The sequence below is a fragment of the Diorhabda sublineata genome, chromosome 4 (assembly GCF_026230105.1).
Source record: "Diorhabda sublineata isolate icDioSubl1.1 chromosome 4, icDioSubl1.1, whole genome shotgun sequence".
NCBI classification, from domain to species: Eukaryota; Metazoa; Arthropoda; class Insecta; order Coleoptera; family Chrysomelidae; genus Diorhabda; species Diorhabda sublineata.
This window is the reverse complement of record NC_079477.1, coordinates 35,228,760-35,246,500: the sequence shown is the minus strand read 5'-3', so window position 1 is coordinate 35,246,500 and position 17,741 is coordinate 35,228,760. Positions and strand designations below refer to the sequence as shown.

Here is a 17,741-nt window from a genome sequence, read left to right as displayed (position 1 = left end):
GAATTTGGACTTTAATGGATGAACCGACTATAAATCTATGATGGAAAATCAGTTTTGTGTTCACTTTTACCGAAAAACTTCGAAAATAAAGAAAATACTAAGGGAAAAGTAGATTTTATCGATTTTTTCTTAGAAACAAATGGAATTTGGGTTTTAATTGATGAACCGAATATAAATCTATGATGAAAAAGCAGTTTTGTGTTCACTTTTACCAAAAAACCTCGAAAATATAGAAAATACTGAGAAAAAAGTTGGGTTTTATCGTTTTTTTCCGAGAAACAAATGGAATTTGGACTTTAATGGATGAACCGACTATAAATCTATGATGGAAAATCAGTTTTGTGTTCACTTTTACCGAAAAACTTCGAAAATAAAGAAAATACTAAGGGAAAAGTAGATTTTATCGATTTTTTCTTAGAAACAAATGGAATTTGGGTTTTAATTGATGAACCGACTATAAATCTATGATGAAAAAGCAGTTTTGTGTTCACTTTTACCAAAAAACCTCGAAAATACTGAGAAAAAAGTTGGTTTTTATCGTTTTTTCCGAGAAACAAATGGAATTTGGACTTTAATGGATGAACCGACTATAAATCTATGAAGAAAAAGCAGTTTTGTGTTCATTTTTACCGAAAAACTTCGAAAATAAAGAAAATACTAAGGGAAAAGTAGATTTTATCGATTTTTTCTTAGAAACAAATGGAATTTGGGTTTTAATTGATGAACCGACTATAAATCTATGATGAAAAAGCAGTTTTGTGTTCACTTTTACCAAAAAACCTCGAAAATACTGAGAAAAAAGTTGGTTTTTATCGTTTTTTCCGAGAAACAAATGGAATTTGGACTTTAATGGATGAACCGACTATAAATCTATGATGGAAAATCAGTTTTGTGTTCACTTTTACCGAAAAACTTCGAAAATAAAGAAAATACTAAGGGAAAAGTAGATTTTATCGATTTTTTCTTAGAAACAAATGGAATTTGGGTTTTAATTGATGAACCGACTATAAATCTATGATGAAAAAGCAGTTTTGTGTTCACTTTTACCAAAAAACCTCGAAAATACTGAGAAAAAAGTTGGTTTTTATCGTTTTTTCCGAGAAACAAATGGAATTTGGACTTTAATGGATGAACCGACTATAAATCTATGAAGAAAAAGCAGTTTTGTGTTCATTTTTACCGAAAAACTTCGAAAATAAAGAAAATACTAAGGGAAAAGTAGATTTTATCGATTTTTTCTTAGAAACAAATGGAATTTGGGTTTTAATTGATGAACCGACTATAAATCTATGATGAAAAAGCAGTTTTGTGTTCACTTTTACCAAAAAACCTCGAAAATACTGAGAAAAAAGTTGGTTTTTATCGTTTTTTCCGAGAAACAAATGGAATTTGGACTTTAATGGATGAACCGACTATAAATCTATGATGGAAAATCAGTTTTGTGTTCATTTTTACCGAAAAACTTCGAAAATAAAGAAAATACTAAGGGAAAAGTAGATTTTATCGATTTTTTCTTAGAAACAAATGGAATTTGGGTTTTAATTGATGAACCGATTATAAATCTATGATGAAAAAGCAGTTTTGTGTTCACTTTTACCAAAAAACCTCGAAAATATAGAAAATACTGAGAAAAAAGTTGGGTTTTATCGTTTTTTCCGAGAAACAAATGGAATTTGGACTTTAATGGATGAACCGACTATAAATCTATGATGAAAAAGCAGTTTTGTGTTCACTTTTACCAAAAAACCTCGAAAATACTGAGAAAAAAGTTGGTTTTTATCGTTTTTTTCCGAGAAACAAATGGAATTTGGACTTTAATGGATGAACCCACTATAAATCTATGATGAAAAAGCAGTTTTGTGTTCACTTTTACCAAAAAACCTCGAAAATACTGAGAAAAAAGTTGGTTTTTATCGTTTTTTTCCGAGAAACAAATGGAATTTGGACTTTAATGGATGAACCGACTATAAATCTATGAAGAAAAAGCAGTTTTGTGTTCATTTTTACCGAAAAACTTCGAAAATAAAGAAAATACTAAGGGAAAAGTAGATTTTATCGATTTTTTCTTAGAAACAAATGGAATTTGGGTTTTAATTGATGAACCGACTATAAATCTATGATGAAAAAGCAGTTTTGTGTTCACTTTTACCAAAAAACCTCGAAAATACTGAGAAAAAAGTTGGTTTTTATCGTTTTTTTCCGAGAAACAAATGGAATTTGGACTTTAATGGATGAACCGACTATAAATCTATGATGGAAAATCAGTTTTGTGTTCACTTTTACCGAAAAACTTCGAAAATAAAGAAAATACTAAGGGAAAAGTAGATTTTATCGATTTTTTCTTAGAAACAAATGGAATTTGGGTTTTAATTGATGAACCGACTATAAATCTATGATGAAAAAGCAGTTTTGTGTTCACTTTTACCAAAAAACCTCGAAAATACTGAGAAAAAAGTTGGTTTTTATCGTTTTTTTCCGAGAAACAAATGGAATTTGGACTTTAATGGATGAACCGACTATAAATCTATGAAGAAAAAGCAGTTTTGTGTTCATTTTTACCGAAAAACTTCGAAAATAAAGAAAATACTAAGGGAAAAGTAGATTTTATCGATTTTTTCTTAGAAACAAATGGAATTTGGGTTTTAATTGATGAACCGACTATAAATCTATGATGAAAAAGCAGTTTTGTGTTCACTTTTACCAAAAAACCTCGAAAATACTGAGAAAAAAGTTGGTTTTTATCGTTTTTTCCGAGAAACAAATGGAATTTGGACTTTAATGGATGAACCGACTATAAATCTATGATGGAAAATCAGTTTTGTGTTCATTTTTACCGAAAAACTTCGAAAATAAAGAAAATACTAAGGGAAAAGTAGATTTTATCGATTTTTTCTTAGAAACAAATGGAATTTGGGTTTTAATTGATGAACCGATTATAAATCTATGATGAAAAAGCAGTTTTGTGTTCACTTTTAGCAAAAAACCTCGAAAATACTGAGAAAAAAGTTGGTTTTTATCGTTTTTTCCGAAAAACAAATGGAATTTGGACTTTAATGGATGAACCGACTATAAATCTATGATGGAAAATCAGTTTTGTGTTCACTTTTACCGAAAAACTTCGAAAATAAAGAAAATACTAAGGGAAAAGTAGATTTTATCGATTTTTCTGAGAATCAAATTGAATTTGGATTTTAATTGATGAACCGACTATAAATCTATGATGGAAAATCAATTCATGATCAAATTAGATACCAAAGCATCAAAAATATGAGAATCGCCAGTCCAAAAATCTTTATTTAACCCAATTACATTGAGCATACATAAAATTCAGGTTTGAATAGATGAACCGACTATAAATCTATAAGAACAAATCTATTTTCTATAAATTTAGACCAAAAAACTGTGAAAATTTGAGAATCACTAGATTCAAACCTTTATTACATCCATTTTTACAAATATATAAATCAAATTTGGGATTAAATAGATGAACCGACTATAATACTACGAGAAAAAATCGCCGTTTTTTCAATTTACACCCCAAAACTTCATCATTATTTGAATTACCACAGCTAAACCTCAATTGAAACCAATTATATTGAGAATAAATAAAAATCGGGCTTAAAAGTATGAACCGATTATAAATCTATAAGAAGAAATCAATTTAGGCCCAAACACTTCAAAACTATGAAAATTACTATAGCAAAACCTTCAGTACACCCAGTTTTCTGAGTGTACTTTGACTTAGGGCTTAAATAAGTGAACTGACTATAATTCTACGAGAAAAAATCAATTTAGACTCAAAATTTCGAAAATTTGTGACTTACAACCCTCCATTCAAACTAGTTATATAGAGAATAAATATAATTAAGGCTTAAATGGATGAACTGACTATATTAGTTCACAAAACTCGAAATAAAATTCAATCTAAAAATGATGAATAGACTATAAGTTTACGAAAACATCTACAATAATTAACTCATCAAAAATCTGTTTTTTTTTGACTGATTCTTATTATTATAAAATGCATTTCAAAGTTCCCCAAAACAATAAACTAAAAATAAATCGTTTACTGTAAACTAATAAAAACTACAAAATTATAAACAAAAATTATTTTTAGCATTAATTGGTTAAGTTTTCGCTAATAATTTAAAGCAGAAGGTAGATTTAAAAATAGTCGATTCCTACAATACGCAATACGTATTTTATTGAGGTTAGGTTTATTTTCTTTACACCCAATAAATTTAGTCAAAATTCTTTAAAATACCGACATACAACAGGGAAGATACCGGGGGGGATTTCCATGGAGGGGGAGATAAACGGATCGCGCACACACTCAGGTGTTTGGAGGGATGCACAAAAAATCATTCGGAGAATGAAATTTCGGCTATATTGAAGTTTCCTTTGTTTTTTTTTTGAAATTTTGAAGTTTATTTGTGTTGTAAATAGAAGTTATAGTACAGGTAAGTCGAAAATATTTATTTTGTATCAATTAATCGTATGAAAATACGGGAAAATAAGTTGAAATATTATTTCATTTGAAAATGAACGGACTATAGATCAAGCTACTAAAAAACTATTGCAAAAAGTGAAATAAATAAGTAGAAATGATTTTTTTTGAAAAATTACTACATAATTCGTGTAATTTTTTACACTACGAGTCTTTAAAATACGGGATGTCGAAATAAAATATTATTTCATTTGAAAATGAACGGACTATAGATCAAGCTACTAAAAAACTATTACAAAAAGTGAAATAAATGAATAGAAACGATTTTTTTGGAAAAGTTGTTACATAATTCGTGTAATTTTTTACACTACGAGTCTTTAAAATACAGGATGTCGAAATAAAATATTATTTCATTTGAAAATGAACGGACTATAGATTAGGCTACTAAAAAAATATTACGAAAAGTGAAATAAATGAATAGAAACGATTTTTTTGGAAAAGTTGTTACATAATTCGTGTAATTTTTTACACTACGAGTCTTTAAAATACAGGATGTCTAAATAAAATATTATTTCATTTGAAAATGAACGGACTATAGATCAAGCTACTAAAAAACTATTGCAAAAAGTGAAATAAATAAGTAGAAATGATTTTTTTTGAAAAATTACTACATAATTCGTGTAATTTTTTACACTACGAGTCTTTAAAATACGGGATGTCGAAATAAAATATTATTTCATTTGAAAATGAACGGACTATAGATCAAGCTACTAAAAAACTATTACAAAAAGTGAAATAAATGAATAGAAACGATTTTTTTGGAAAAGTTGTTACATAATTCGTGTAATTTTTTACACTACGAGTCTTTAAAATACAGGATGTCGAAATAAAATATTATTTCATTTGAAAATGAACGGACTATAGATCAAGCTACTAAAAAAATATTATGAAAAGTGAAATAAATGAATAGAAACGATTTTTTTGGAAAAGTTGTTACATAATTCGTGTAATTTTTTACACTACGAGTCTTTAAAATACAGGATGTCGAAATAAAATATTATTTCATTTGAAAATGAACGGACTATAGATCAAGCTAATAAAAAAATATTATGAAAAGTGAAATAAATGAATAGAAACGATTTTTAGTAGTCGCTCGGTAATTTGTGAAATTTTGTACACTTTTTTTAAAATACAGGGTGTTGAAGTAAAGTTTTATTTTCAATTAATCTTTTATAAATACCGTTAAACATTGAATCTTATACGAAATATAAATGGATTTAGGAATATTTACTTGATATTTTTCAAAAATTTTAATACTATTCGTTGATTATATACGAGGTGAAACGTAAATTATACCTATATATATAATTTCGCTTATATTCATTGAATCACTAAACTTTGAGATTTATAATCGATCCCTATACATTGAGAAATATTTAATTCATAAACTATCAAAATTTTGCGTTTTCAAAAATAATAGTTTCCGATAATATACGGGGGTTTTTTTCCAGATACATCTGGATATAACTTGAAAGCCATTTTATATATATATATATATATATATATATATATATATATATATATATATATATATATATATATATATATATATTCGTAATATACAATCAAGTCTACACGTTGAGATAAATATTTAGCAGTCGATTCGATCATAAATTCACTTTCTTACCTTCTGGCAAATATTAAAACGAAAATAAGCAAAAAGTGAATTATTGACTTTTTTTCTTTCCATAGAAAAGTTAATTACACTATCCTACACAATTTTGATATTGCTAATAGTTTCCAAATAAAAAAAACAATATATGTATATGTGTTACAGTTTTTTTGTCCACCAGTGGTATTATTAAAGTTATTAAAACCAACAGATGTCCACGACATTATTAAATTAATATATTTATTTACTTCCAGATAAAAATATATCATGAACGATTCCAATGGAACAAATTTTGAAATTGACGTGAATCGTTTACTAGAAGAATTCAATAATAATGATTACGTCCTGATAGGTATATATATACCTGTTTTTTTAACTGCTTTAGGAGCTAATTTACTTTTCATAATCGTAATTTCGAAAATTAGGATAAAAAGGTAAGTAAGAAAATAACAAAATAATCGTTAAAATGTGTAACTTCCATCTCTAAATACGAAATGAATAGACGCATCGATATTAAATTAGAATATAAAACTTACCAGTGAAAATATAGATTCTAATTGATGTAATCCAATTGTTTTGTCAATAAAACACTAAAACACCATGAAAATTCACACTTACAGGGTGTATATTATTAATAAACTACTTAAATAAACTTAAAAACACTTATAAACTAATTAACGTCATGGCAGCTACGAGAAGACAGCATATATATAAAATGGCGCGAATGATTATGATTTTACAACGTTGTCACTTTTCGTAGATTAATTTATTATAATTTTTATACGTCTTTTATCATTTTTTCTAATAATCTTATCGATTATTTTTTATTTATAAACATTATTTCAAATCATTATACTAATTTATCTATTTGTATTCGTTATATATTATAAAATAGTTATAATAAATAAAACCGGCAATGGCGCACGGTTTCTGAGACGTACGATTTTTGTATTGCAGAACGAGTAATTATTTTTTATTAAATTTATCCACGGCAGATTTGTTTGTTACCCTTATTTGTATGCCAAACGCTATGTGGAGGGCATATACGACGTTGTACAGCTTCGATAGATATAGCTGCAAGATAATAGCTTACGTAGAATGTAAGTACAGGGTGTTCCAAAACTACGTGACGTTTTAAAAATATTTTTTTAAGGTATCGCTGTTGCTACTAGCATTCTGACTATAACAGCTATGGCGATGCATCGATATTTCGCCATAACTAAACCTCTTATGGGGTTGTTGTACCCACCTTTCGATAAACGCGGTTGTCTTGTTAATATTAGTGGTATTTGGACCATTTCCATGGTGGTATTTTGTCCGGTTTTATGGGTGTATGATTTGGAAGTGGAAAATATACCATTACCCGATAGGAATATTTCTGTTTACTTGTGTTTGGAAAATTGGGATGATTTTTTTATATCTCGACACGTTCTTGGAATAATTTGGTTCACGTTCATATTTTTAATACCAGGTGAGGTTCAGGTCTGGCCTATACGGTGGATTGTGAAGTGATTCGTTCATTTTTTCATGGTTTTTTTTCAGGGTTGATAATGACGTTTACTTACACTACGATGGGACGAACCCTTTGCGCTATTAATGAACTTTATGATGATTCTCGATATCAGGCAGGTTAAAAAAAATTTTTCTGGTAATAGATCATATCATTTAAACCTATTGGATCGATTTAAATACGTTGTAAGAGGTTTGGAACAGCATGGGATAAAATATTTTTAATTATATTTAGCGAACCATACAAAATGGCATTTTGTAAAATTTTACACAGATTTACAAGAAAAAGTTACGTAAAATGTCAAATTTTCAAGTTTTTATTTCAGCTAGTTAGCGAGATATAGAGCTTTAAAGTTGAAATTAAGAAATGTTTTCTAAAATACCTCGTATTTTTTGAATGAATAAAGATACAATATTATACCAAGCATCAATTGATTTATAAATTATTGTTTCACGTACTCCCGAAATTTGACGTTTCTAATTATTCTAGTTTACGAGATACAGGGCATTAAAAGTGACTTTTCAGAAATTTGAAAAATAACATTGTTTCTCAAAATGCCTCGTAACTTTTGAATGAATGAAGATAAAATATTTGACGAAACGTCAATTGATTTATAATATATTGTTCTATATCATGAGAATATTTTATATTTCTAATTGTTATAGTTTACGAGATACAGGGCATTAAAAGTGACTTTTCAGAAATTTGAAAAATAACATTGTTTCTCAAAATGCCTCGTAACTTTTGAATGAATGAAGATACAATATTTGACGAAACGTCAATTGATTTATAATATATTGTTCTATATCATGAGAATATTTTATATTTCTAATTGTTATAGTTTACGAGATACAGGGCTTTAAAATTGACTTTTTAAAAAATTAAGAAATGTTTTCTAGAATACCTCGTATTTTTTGATTGAATGAAGATACAATATCATACCAAACGTCAATTGATTTATAAATTATTATTTCACATACTCTCAATATATGACGTTTCTAATTGCTATAGTTTACGAGATTCAGGGATTTAAAATTGACTTTTTAAAAAATTAAGAAACGTTTTCTAAAATACCTCGTATTTTTTGATTGAGTGAAGATATAATACTATACCAAACGTCAATTGATTTATAAATTATTATTTCACATACTCTCAAAATTTGACGTTTCTAATTATTCTAGTTTACGAGATACGGGGCTTTAAAAGTGACTTTTCAGAAATTTGAAAAATAACATTGTTTCGTAAAATACCTCGTAACTTTTGAATGAATGAAGATACAATATTTGACGAAACGTCAATTGATTTATAAATTATTATTTCACATACTCTCAATATATGACGTTTCTAATTGCTATAGTTTACGAGATACAGGGCTTTAAAATTGACTTTTTAAAAAATTAAGAAACGTTTTCTAAAATACCTCGTATTTTTTGATTGAGTGAAGATATAATACTATACCAAACGTCAATTGATTTATAAATTATTATTTCACATACTCTCAATATATGACGTTTCTAATTGCTATAGTTTACGAGATACAGGGCTTTAAAATTGACTTTTTAAAAAATTAAGAAACGTTTTCTAAAATACCTCGTATTTTTTGATTGAGTGAAGATATAATACTATACCAAACGTCAATTGATTTATAAATTATTATTTCACATACTCTCAATATATGACGTTTCTAATTGCTATAGTTTACGAGATACAGGGCTTTAAAATTGACTTTTTAAAAAATTAAGAAACGTTTTCTAAAATACCTCGTATTTTTTGATTGAGTGAAGATATAATATTATACCAAACGTCAATTGATTTATAAATTACTGTTTCACGTACTCTCAAAATTTGACGTTTCTAATTATTCCAGTTTACGAGATATAGGGCTTTAAAAGTGACTTTTCATAAATTTGAAAAATAACATTGTTTTATGAAAAACCTCGTATATTTTGTACAGCACAAGATAGAATACAGTTTTTGATGTCATTTGATTGAGAAATTGTTGAACTATATTTTACCATATTTTGATACATTCAATGTTTATAGTTAACGAGATATAAGACCTTAAAGTTGACTTTTTAAAAACTAGAAAAAAAAAGAGCGTTGTCTCATAAAATAGCTCATAACTTCCGAACGGCTCTACTTAGAGTCAAATTTCAAAAACCACTCGATTTACAAACAATTTTTCTATAACAGGTCAAATTTTTGTTTATGTATCGTTTTTATTTCACGAGATATAGTGCTCTAAATTTAAGTTGACCTTTTTTATCATTAGATTTTTTGTAGTCAGGCAACGTAATAGTGAAAAGAAGAAGAGTAGCTTACGTATTGTTTCTCCTAGCCGCTATATTTGCAATTTGTTGGCTACCAATACACGTTTGGATGTTAGTAACCGATCTAAAATCAGTATCATCAGACGACGAATCGACAGACAAATTTACCCAACAGAAAAGTCGTTACTTGCTACTTTTGGGCCATTGGAATTCAGCTTTGAATCCACTTGTTTATTTCACTTTATCAAGAAAGCTAAGAAAGTCGATTCAAGAACTATTTCGTAGGACTACATGCGAAGGACAAAGAGAAACATCAAAAGTAGGTGGAAATATCCACGTAGAAAACAAAAATTCGTTTGGTTTGTTCTTGTAGGTAACTCTCATCAAATTGAACACGTTAAATCGTAATTTACCTTTACAAAATTCGAAATCTACTACTCAGAATACGAAGAAAAATGAAGAAATCTAATAAATTTTCCTATATTTACATATTTTTTTATTATTAAATTTGTTTATGAATATACGTAAATCTCCTTAATTTTGGATACCCCTGTATACTATTTGAAATATTTATGTCACACTACAAGCGCGATCTATCGTTTTTTAACGGAACCACAACACCAGCAATCGCAATAATACTACTTTTCTCATATTAATCGCTAGTTGCTGATAACATAGAAAAATTTTCAATTAATTTACAAATATATCTATATTTTTGAAAAAGCATTTAATTCAGGAAATAATCATTATTAATAACTTTCGTTACTAGTAGCAGCATCTACTGTCGAGTACCTAAACTACAAGTTTGATTTTTATAGACTCCTTCGGTTTATATTGTTGATATTACTAATCCACACTGTATAATAATCGAAACTATATGGTATTCTTCGTGATAAAATTATCGATAAATAACTTAAGCCATTTATTCATAATTTAGAAATAATAAAATATTTATTACTCACTTTGCCATCTATTATCAAGTAACGTAACTATAAAAGCGCTGATTTAAATGCCCACTGTCGGTAAAGTAGATAACTTCTAAATTAATGTAGCTGATGTATTATCAGCACCATAGGCGTCTCATATATTTATTTATTTATTACTTTTTATATTTTTTTATTATAGGGTGTTGATGATGATAGAAGGATATAAAATGATTTATAACAAAATAAAAATTTCGAATTCAAAACAAAAAGAGTTGAAGGGAAAATATTGATATAAATTTTTTAAGAATTTTGTCGAAATTACTGGATTTATTGTAATTAAATTTCATACAAATATATTTGGGAAGCTGATACATGGCAATGTTGCAAGTGTTTTCGACAAAATGTTCTCAATTTTTTTCCTTTAATGCCCTTTACTCTGGATATAAATGGCGATATGAAATTTTTCTACCAAATCTCCCCACCTTTTTTAATTATTGCATTGCATACGTAGGTTTCGTCTATATTTTTTCGTTGACATGTATGACAAGTGACAGATGACAGTTGTCGACGTAAACACGTTTTATTTTGGTTAGATAAACAAATGAAAAAATTCCCATTATCGAAATATGTGTTTTAAATACATTTATTTATATATTTTTTTCTCATTACACAATTAAATCCTTATAAATATGAATCCTTGGAAGACATACGTCATTTGATTACCACAGGATGTATTGGAAGACATATAATATTCAACACAGATCAAAATGGAAGACATGTTGTTGTAGAACAAATCTCGAAACGATATTTTGGAAGTTCGTTGTTTTTTTATGGTAAAAAATCTTCTATTACGTCGAAATTCTTCTTTTTTTTTTCGATTTTCACCAATAACTTTTCACGTATTTGACACAGTTTCAAAAGAGAGCGAGAAGAAGATTCGTTCTACACGCAGTATATGTGGAAGACATTTTTTCTTTTTCCTACTTACCTTAATAATAAATTTTATTACTTTTACTGGTAGATACATATACAAAGCGTTCGAAAATATATAAATTTTTAATAAACCTTTTTTTAAAAAAAAATACGAGACGACTATGTGTACCAAAATATAGAAATTCAATAGTAGAAAAACGTCGCTAGTGCCATCTATGAATCAATAGTAAAAGTTTGTAAATAAACTTATTTTATTATTAGAATGATTTACAGCATACAGGGGGCGATCAAAGTGTTTAAATTAAAATTTTGGGATATAAAAAAATTTATATATTTAACTAACGCTTTGTTTTCGCTAATTTTCTTAATAAATATGTCCATTTGAGATCGAAACGTAACAATTGACATCAATTCTCATTTTTTTTTTCAACAAATTTCTTACATTAAATATATATATGTATAGTTTCGAAAAACGATTTAGAATGGAAGACCGATAGAAAAAGCTTTAATTAAAGCTCTACCCGAATCGTACATACCTATAAAACCGAAAAAGAACCCCAAAGATATGATGAAATAATCTAGAACCACCCCCTTCATATCTAGACTTTCTTTTTTCAATTGTAAATGGAAATAGCAAGGCCATATGAAACTCAACATCGTACCGGTGAAACTACCAATGAAACCCATCAGAATCGAGAAATGGGGTATGAAACAAGCCATCAAAATAGTGAAAACCACTACCCCCACCCTCCAAGCCAAACCCCAAACCTTTAGATCGCCGTCCAACGCCCAGATCGTATTGAAAGGTGTCTTCGGCTTACCTGTAAACAATTTATATGATAATTTATATTTTTTTATGATTTGGGAGCGATTAACTTCGCATATTGGTACGTACCCCTAAAAAACGAGCGTTCTAGTAGCTCGCAAGCGGCGTAATACGGTAGAGGGTAGCTCAATAGGGCTTTAACGACCAAACACACGTTAACCAACCCCTTAAAGCCGGCCGAAGGTAAATTATTAGTTATTACTTGTTGCGTATCGTTTTGGAAGGTCAAAAAGCAGACGTATCCGAAGAGGGATTTGAATACTGCCGCCCAGACGTGCGACCAATCCAACATCCATTGAAATTTATTTGGATCTTCCATGTTGCCTTCTAAAGTCGGTAAGAAAATTTGGGACGTATACGAAAATACGATAACGCCGAGATTTATTGGAAAATTTTCCCAATCTACTGACCATTTTACTTTCCTCCAACCCCAATCGCCGATGTAGATGAGGCAGTAACCGAGGATGATGACGTTTATGAAGATGTGTGACATCGTACACCAAAACGACAATAAGCTGACGCTTTTTAGAGACTTCAGAAAACCTAATATAAAAAAAATCACTTTATTTAATATAGTAGGTTGTATCTGTCAAACGGTTAAAAATATAATGTCATGCTAAACGTCAGCCGGTTTATAAATAATTTCTATATAATCTGTCAAATTTTGACATTTTTATTGTCACTAGTTTATGAGATACAAGTCTTTAAAGTTGACTTATCGAAATTTTGAAAAATGACATTGTCTCATAAAGTATTTCATATCTGTCAAACGGTTGAAAACAGAATGTCAAATGAAACGTCAATTGATTTATAAATAATTTTTATATAATCTTTCAAATTTTGACATTTTTTTAACCACTGGTTTACGAGATACAAGCCTTTGAAGTTGACTTATTGAAATTTTGAAAAATGACATTAGCTCATAAAGTATTTCATATCTGTCAAAAGGTTAAAAATAGAATGTCAAACGAAACGGCAATTGATTTATAAATAACTCATATATAATCTGTCAAATTTTGACATTTTTATAACCACTAGTTTACGAGATACAAGCCTTTGAAGTTGACTTATTGAAATTTTGAAAAATGACATTGGCTCATAAAGTATTTCATATCTGTCAATCGGTTGAAAATAGAATGTCATGCTGAACGTCAGTCGGTTTATAAATAATTTCTATATAATCTGTCAAATTTTGACGTTTTTATTGTCACTAGTTTACGAGATACAAGCCTTTGAAGTTGACTTATTGAAATTTTGAAAAATGACATTAGCTCATAAAGAATTTCATATCTGTCAAACGGTTAAAAATAGAATATCATACTGAACGTCAGTCGGTTTATAAATAGTTTCTATATAATCTGTCAAATTTTGACGTTTTTATTGTCACTAGTTTACGAGATACAAGCCTTTGAAGTTGACTTATTGAAATTTTGAAAAATGACATTGGCTCATAAAGAATTTCATATCTGTCAAACGGTTAAAAATAGAATATCATACTGAACGTCAGTCGGTTTATAAATAGTTTCTATATAATCTGTCAAATTTTGACGTTTTTATTGTCACTAGTTTACGAGATACAAGCCTTTGAAGTTGACTTATTGAAATTTTGAAAAATGACATTGGCTCATAAAGTATTTCATATCTGTCAAACTGTTAAAGATAGCAAATCATATTTACCGTCATTTGAATTTGAAATAAACGTTTCATAATTTGTCAAATTTTGACATTCATAATATTGCTAGTTTACGTGATACAAGGTTTTAAAGTTAAATTTTTAAAAATTAAGAAAAATGACATCGTCTTATAAAATAGCTCATATGTTCGAAACGGTTATATTAAGAGTTATATTTCAAATACCATTCGATTTACCAACAATTTGTTTATAAAATATCAAAATTTGACTCGCCTATCTTCTATATTTTACGAAATATGGGGCTCCAAAGTTGAATTATTTACTCACCTAAAGGTATCAATAAAATGCCAACCAACATCATCCAAGATCTAGTGTCGATGTCTCCATCGGGAAACGTGCCAATCATCAGATCGCCGCATACCACGACGTATAAGATACACGTCATCAATAGTTCAATGACCTGGGCTATACTGACGATTCTACTTCCGATTTTTTTGCCGAAACATTCTTTGGCGATAGCCACGTACGAATCTCTAACTCTGATTTGTTTGCCTGTTTGGATGTCGAATTCGTAGAGGCATTCGACGAGAATCTTACCGGTATAGCAGCAGATGTAGGCGACGCCGATCATGGCTGCGATGGCCCAATATCCCCCTTTAAGAACGGCGAACGGCAACGAAACTATAAACATGCCCTATGGACATTTGATAATTATTTTTGGTCATATCCATGACGTAGTCTAACTATTTGGCTTATATCTTCGAAACCGTTCATCGAAACTTTTCGTATTTAGTATCAATCGATAGCTAAGAAAACATACTTCGTACTTCCAAAATTTCATTTTTGTAACTATTTTATTTTTTGAGATACGTAGCGTTAAATTTGGCCTTAATTCTAATAACCATCAATTTTTTTGCAATACTATATCTTTTGCTATAACCCTCGTAACGAACTGAATATTACCCAAAATTGATTATTTTCATATATAAATCTATAATATCTTATTAAAAACGCGTCACTTCTACTAGTTTCTGCTCTAATCCTAGTCATCTTCAGAATATATTCATGACACGGTCTTACTTTTGGGCTAATATCTTCGTAATCGTTCAACGAAACTTATCGTGTTTGGTATCAATCGATAGCTAAGAAAACATACTTCGTACTTACAAAATTTCATTTTTGTAACTATTTTATTTTTCGAGATACGTAGCGTTAAATTTGGCCTTAATTCTAATAACCATCAATTTTTTTGCAATACTATATCTTTTGCTATAACCCTCGTAACGAACTGAATATTACCCAAAATTGATTATTTTCATATATAAATCTATAATATCTTATTAAAAACGCGTCACTTCTACTAGTTTCTGCTCTAATCCTAGTCATCTTCAGAAAATATTCATGACACGGTCTTACTTTTGGGCTAATAACTTCGTAACCGTTCAACGAAACTTATCGTGTTTGGTATCAATCGATAGCTAAGAAAACATACTTCGTACTTCCAAAATTTCATTTTTGTAACTATTTTATTTTTTGAGATATGTAGCGTTAAATTTGGCCTTAATTCTAATAACCATCAATTTTTCTGCAATACTATATTTTGCTATAACCCTCGTAACGAACTGAATATTACCCAAAATTGATTATTTTCATATATAAATCTATAATATCTTATTAAAAACGCGTCACTTCTACTAGTTTCTGCTCTAATCCTAGTCATCTTCAGAATATATTCATGACACGGTCTCACTTTTGGGCTAATAACTTCGTAACCGTTCAACGAAACTTATCGTGTTTGATATCAATCGATAGCTAAGAAAACATACTTCGTACTTACAAAATTTCATTTTTGTAACTATTTTATTTTTCGAGATACGTAGCGTTAAATTTGGCCTTAATTCTAATAACCATCAATTTTTTTGCAATACTATATCTTTTGCTATAACCCTCGTAACGAACTGAATATTACCCAAAATTGATTATTTTCATATAAAAATCTATAATATCTTATTAAAAACGCGTCACTTCTACTAGTTTCTGCTCTAATCCTAGTCATCTTCAGAAAATATTCATCACACGGTCTCACTTTTGGGCTAATAACTTCGTAACCGTTCAACAAAACTTATCGTGTTTGGTATCAATCGATAGCTAAGAAAACATACTTCGTACTTCCAAAATTTAATTTTTGTAACTATTTTATTTCTTGAGATATGTAGCGTTAAAGTTGGCCTTAATTCTAATAACAATCAATTTTTGTGCAATACTATATCTTTTGCTATAACCCTCGTAACGAACTGTATATTACCCAAAATTGATTATTCACATATAAAAATCTATAATATCTTATTGAAAACGCATCACTTCTACTAGTTTCTGCTATAAATCTACTCATCTTCAGAAAATATTCATGACACGGTCTTACTTTTTGGTTTATATCTTCGAAACCGTTCAACGAAACTTTTCCACTTTAGTACCAATCGATAACTAAGAAAACGTACTTCGTACCTGCAAAATTTCATTTTTCCAACTATTATATTTTTCGAGATATGTAGCTTTAAATTTGGCTATAATTTTCGTAATACAAAATTTGTGGCAACTACTTTTTTAGTACCCCTCGTAATAAACTGATTATTTTTATTTCTCACGTGCATGCCGTGTGTTTTTTGGAATATATCCAAATAATTTTAAGGATTTTTGACACGTGAAAATTAGTATTATACGAAATTGTTACATACGAGGGTAATACGAAAATTAACGAATATATATTTGAACTATTATGGTAATTAGAGACTGATTAGAAAAAATAATCACCTGTATAGCATTCGTAACATTCCACGCTGCCTGATATTCGTTGATTTTACAAACGGTTCGTCCTTCAACAAAATCAGAACCTTCCGAAAAATCAACAGATGACATCCTACTTTGATGTTTCTCGTAAACGTTATTCAAACTGCTATCTTGTATATTGGAATCGTTGGACATAAAGGGATTTGTCCCTTTCAAATTCGTCATCTCGTGGTGTTCGTCCAACCCTCCATGATTCACTTGATTTTGATTAGGAATCTGAGCGAAATGCACCCTTTCCCTTTCAGCCTCAGAGGGTTCTTCAGACGATCTATTAGAGGGTATAATCTGTCTGCGAAGTTGATTTGCTACGTTAACAGCTGCCGATAGAGGAGGAAGACGAATCTGTCCTAAACGATTCATTTTTCTTTTAGATTTTTTCTTCTAATAAATGGTGGCACTAAAAATCGATATTGCAACCCGTTTCTCGGCGAAATTTACATCCAAATAGTTTAAAAAGCACTTAATACTGTATTTTGAACGAGAAATTTCAACATTTTCACTTTTTTTAAACGAAAATTTAGTAGAAATGTATTTAATTATATATAAGAGGGTAGTTGGACCATCGCATCATCTCTAAGAATTTGACATGGCAACGAGTTAACTGGAGTTGCGTAATACTTATCGTTAATAAATATGAATGTTATTTAATAAAAATAGTTTTAAAACGTATTTTTATT

At 28.9% G+C, this 17,741-nt stretch overlaps 2 protein-coding genes across 2 annotated transcripts; one reads left to right on the top strand and one right to left on the bottom strand.

Annotated features, from left to right (window-relative positions):
• Positions 1 to 4,363: 4,363 nt before the first annotated feature.
• LOC130443458 (QRFP-like peptide receptor) lies at positions 4,364 to 10,422 on the top strand. Its single transcript, XM_056778100.1, has 7 exons — positions 4,364 to 4,460; positions 6,374 to 6,553; positions 7,077 to 7,219; positions 7,273 to 7,590; positions 7,662 to 7,748; positions 9,917 to 10,218; positions 10,273 to 10,422. Exons 2-7 carry the CDS (start codon positions 6,387 to 6,389, stop codon positions 10,366 to 10,368), a joined length of 1,113 nt encoding a protein of 370 aa, XP_056634078.1. The 5' UTR covers positions 4,364 to 4,460; positions 6,374 to 6,386; the 3' UTR covers positions 10,369 to 10,422.
• A 1,030-nt stretch (positions 10,423 to 11,452) lies between these two features.
• LOC130443457 (vesicular inhibitory amino acid transporter) lies at positions 11,453 to 17,675 on the bottom strand. Its single transcript, XM_056778099.1, has 4 exons — positions 17,029 to 17,675; positions 14,545 to 14,911; positions 12,654 to 13,127; positions 11,453 to 12,579 (listed from the first exon to the last, which is right to left on the bottom strand). The coding sequence occupies exons 1-4, from the start codon at positions 17,422 to 17,424 to the stop codon at positions 12,236 to 12,238; spliced, it is 1,581 nt and encodes a 526-aa protein (XP_056634077.1). The 5' UTR covers positions 17,425 to 17,675; the 3' UTR covers positions 11,453 to 12,235.
• Between the last annotated feature and the right edge of the window lie 66 nt (positions 17,676 to 17,741).

Coding starts and splice junctions, on each gene's coding strand:
- LOC130443458 (XM_056778100.1), top strand. CDS start 6,387: ATGAACGATTCCAATGGAACAAATTTTGAAATTGACGTGAATCGTTTA. Junction 6,554..7,076: donor TCGAAAATTAGGATAAAAAG/GTAAGTAAGAAA, acceptor TTTGTATTGCAG/AACGAGTAATTATTTTTTAT. Junction 7,220..7,272: donor GATAATAGCTTACGTAGAAT/GTAAGTACAGGG, acceptor TATTTTTTTAAG/GTATCGCTGTTGCTACTAGC.
- LOC130443457 (XM_056778099.1), bottom strand. CDS start 17,424: ATGAATCGTTTAGGACAGATTCGTCTTCCTCCTCTATCGGCAGCTGTT. Junction 13,128..14,544: donor CATTTTATTGATACCTTTAG/GTGAGTAAATAA, acceptor TTTTTATATTAG/GTTTTCTGAAGTCTCTAAAA. Junction 12,580..12,653: donor AGAACGCTCGTTTTTTAGGG/GTACGTACCAAT, acceptor AATTGTTTACAG/GTAAGCCGAAGACACCTTTC.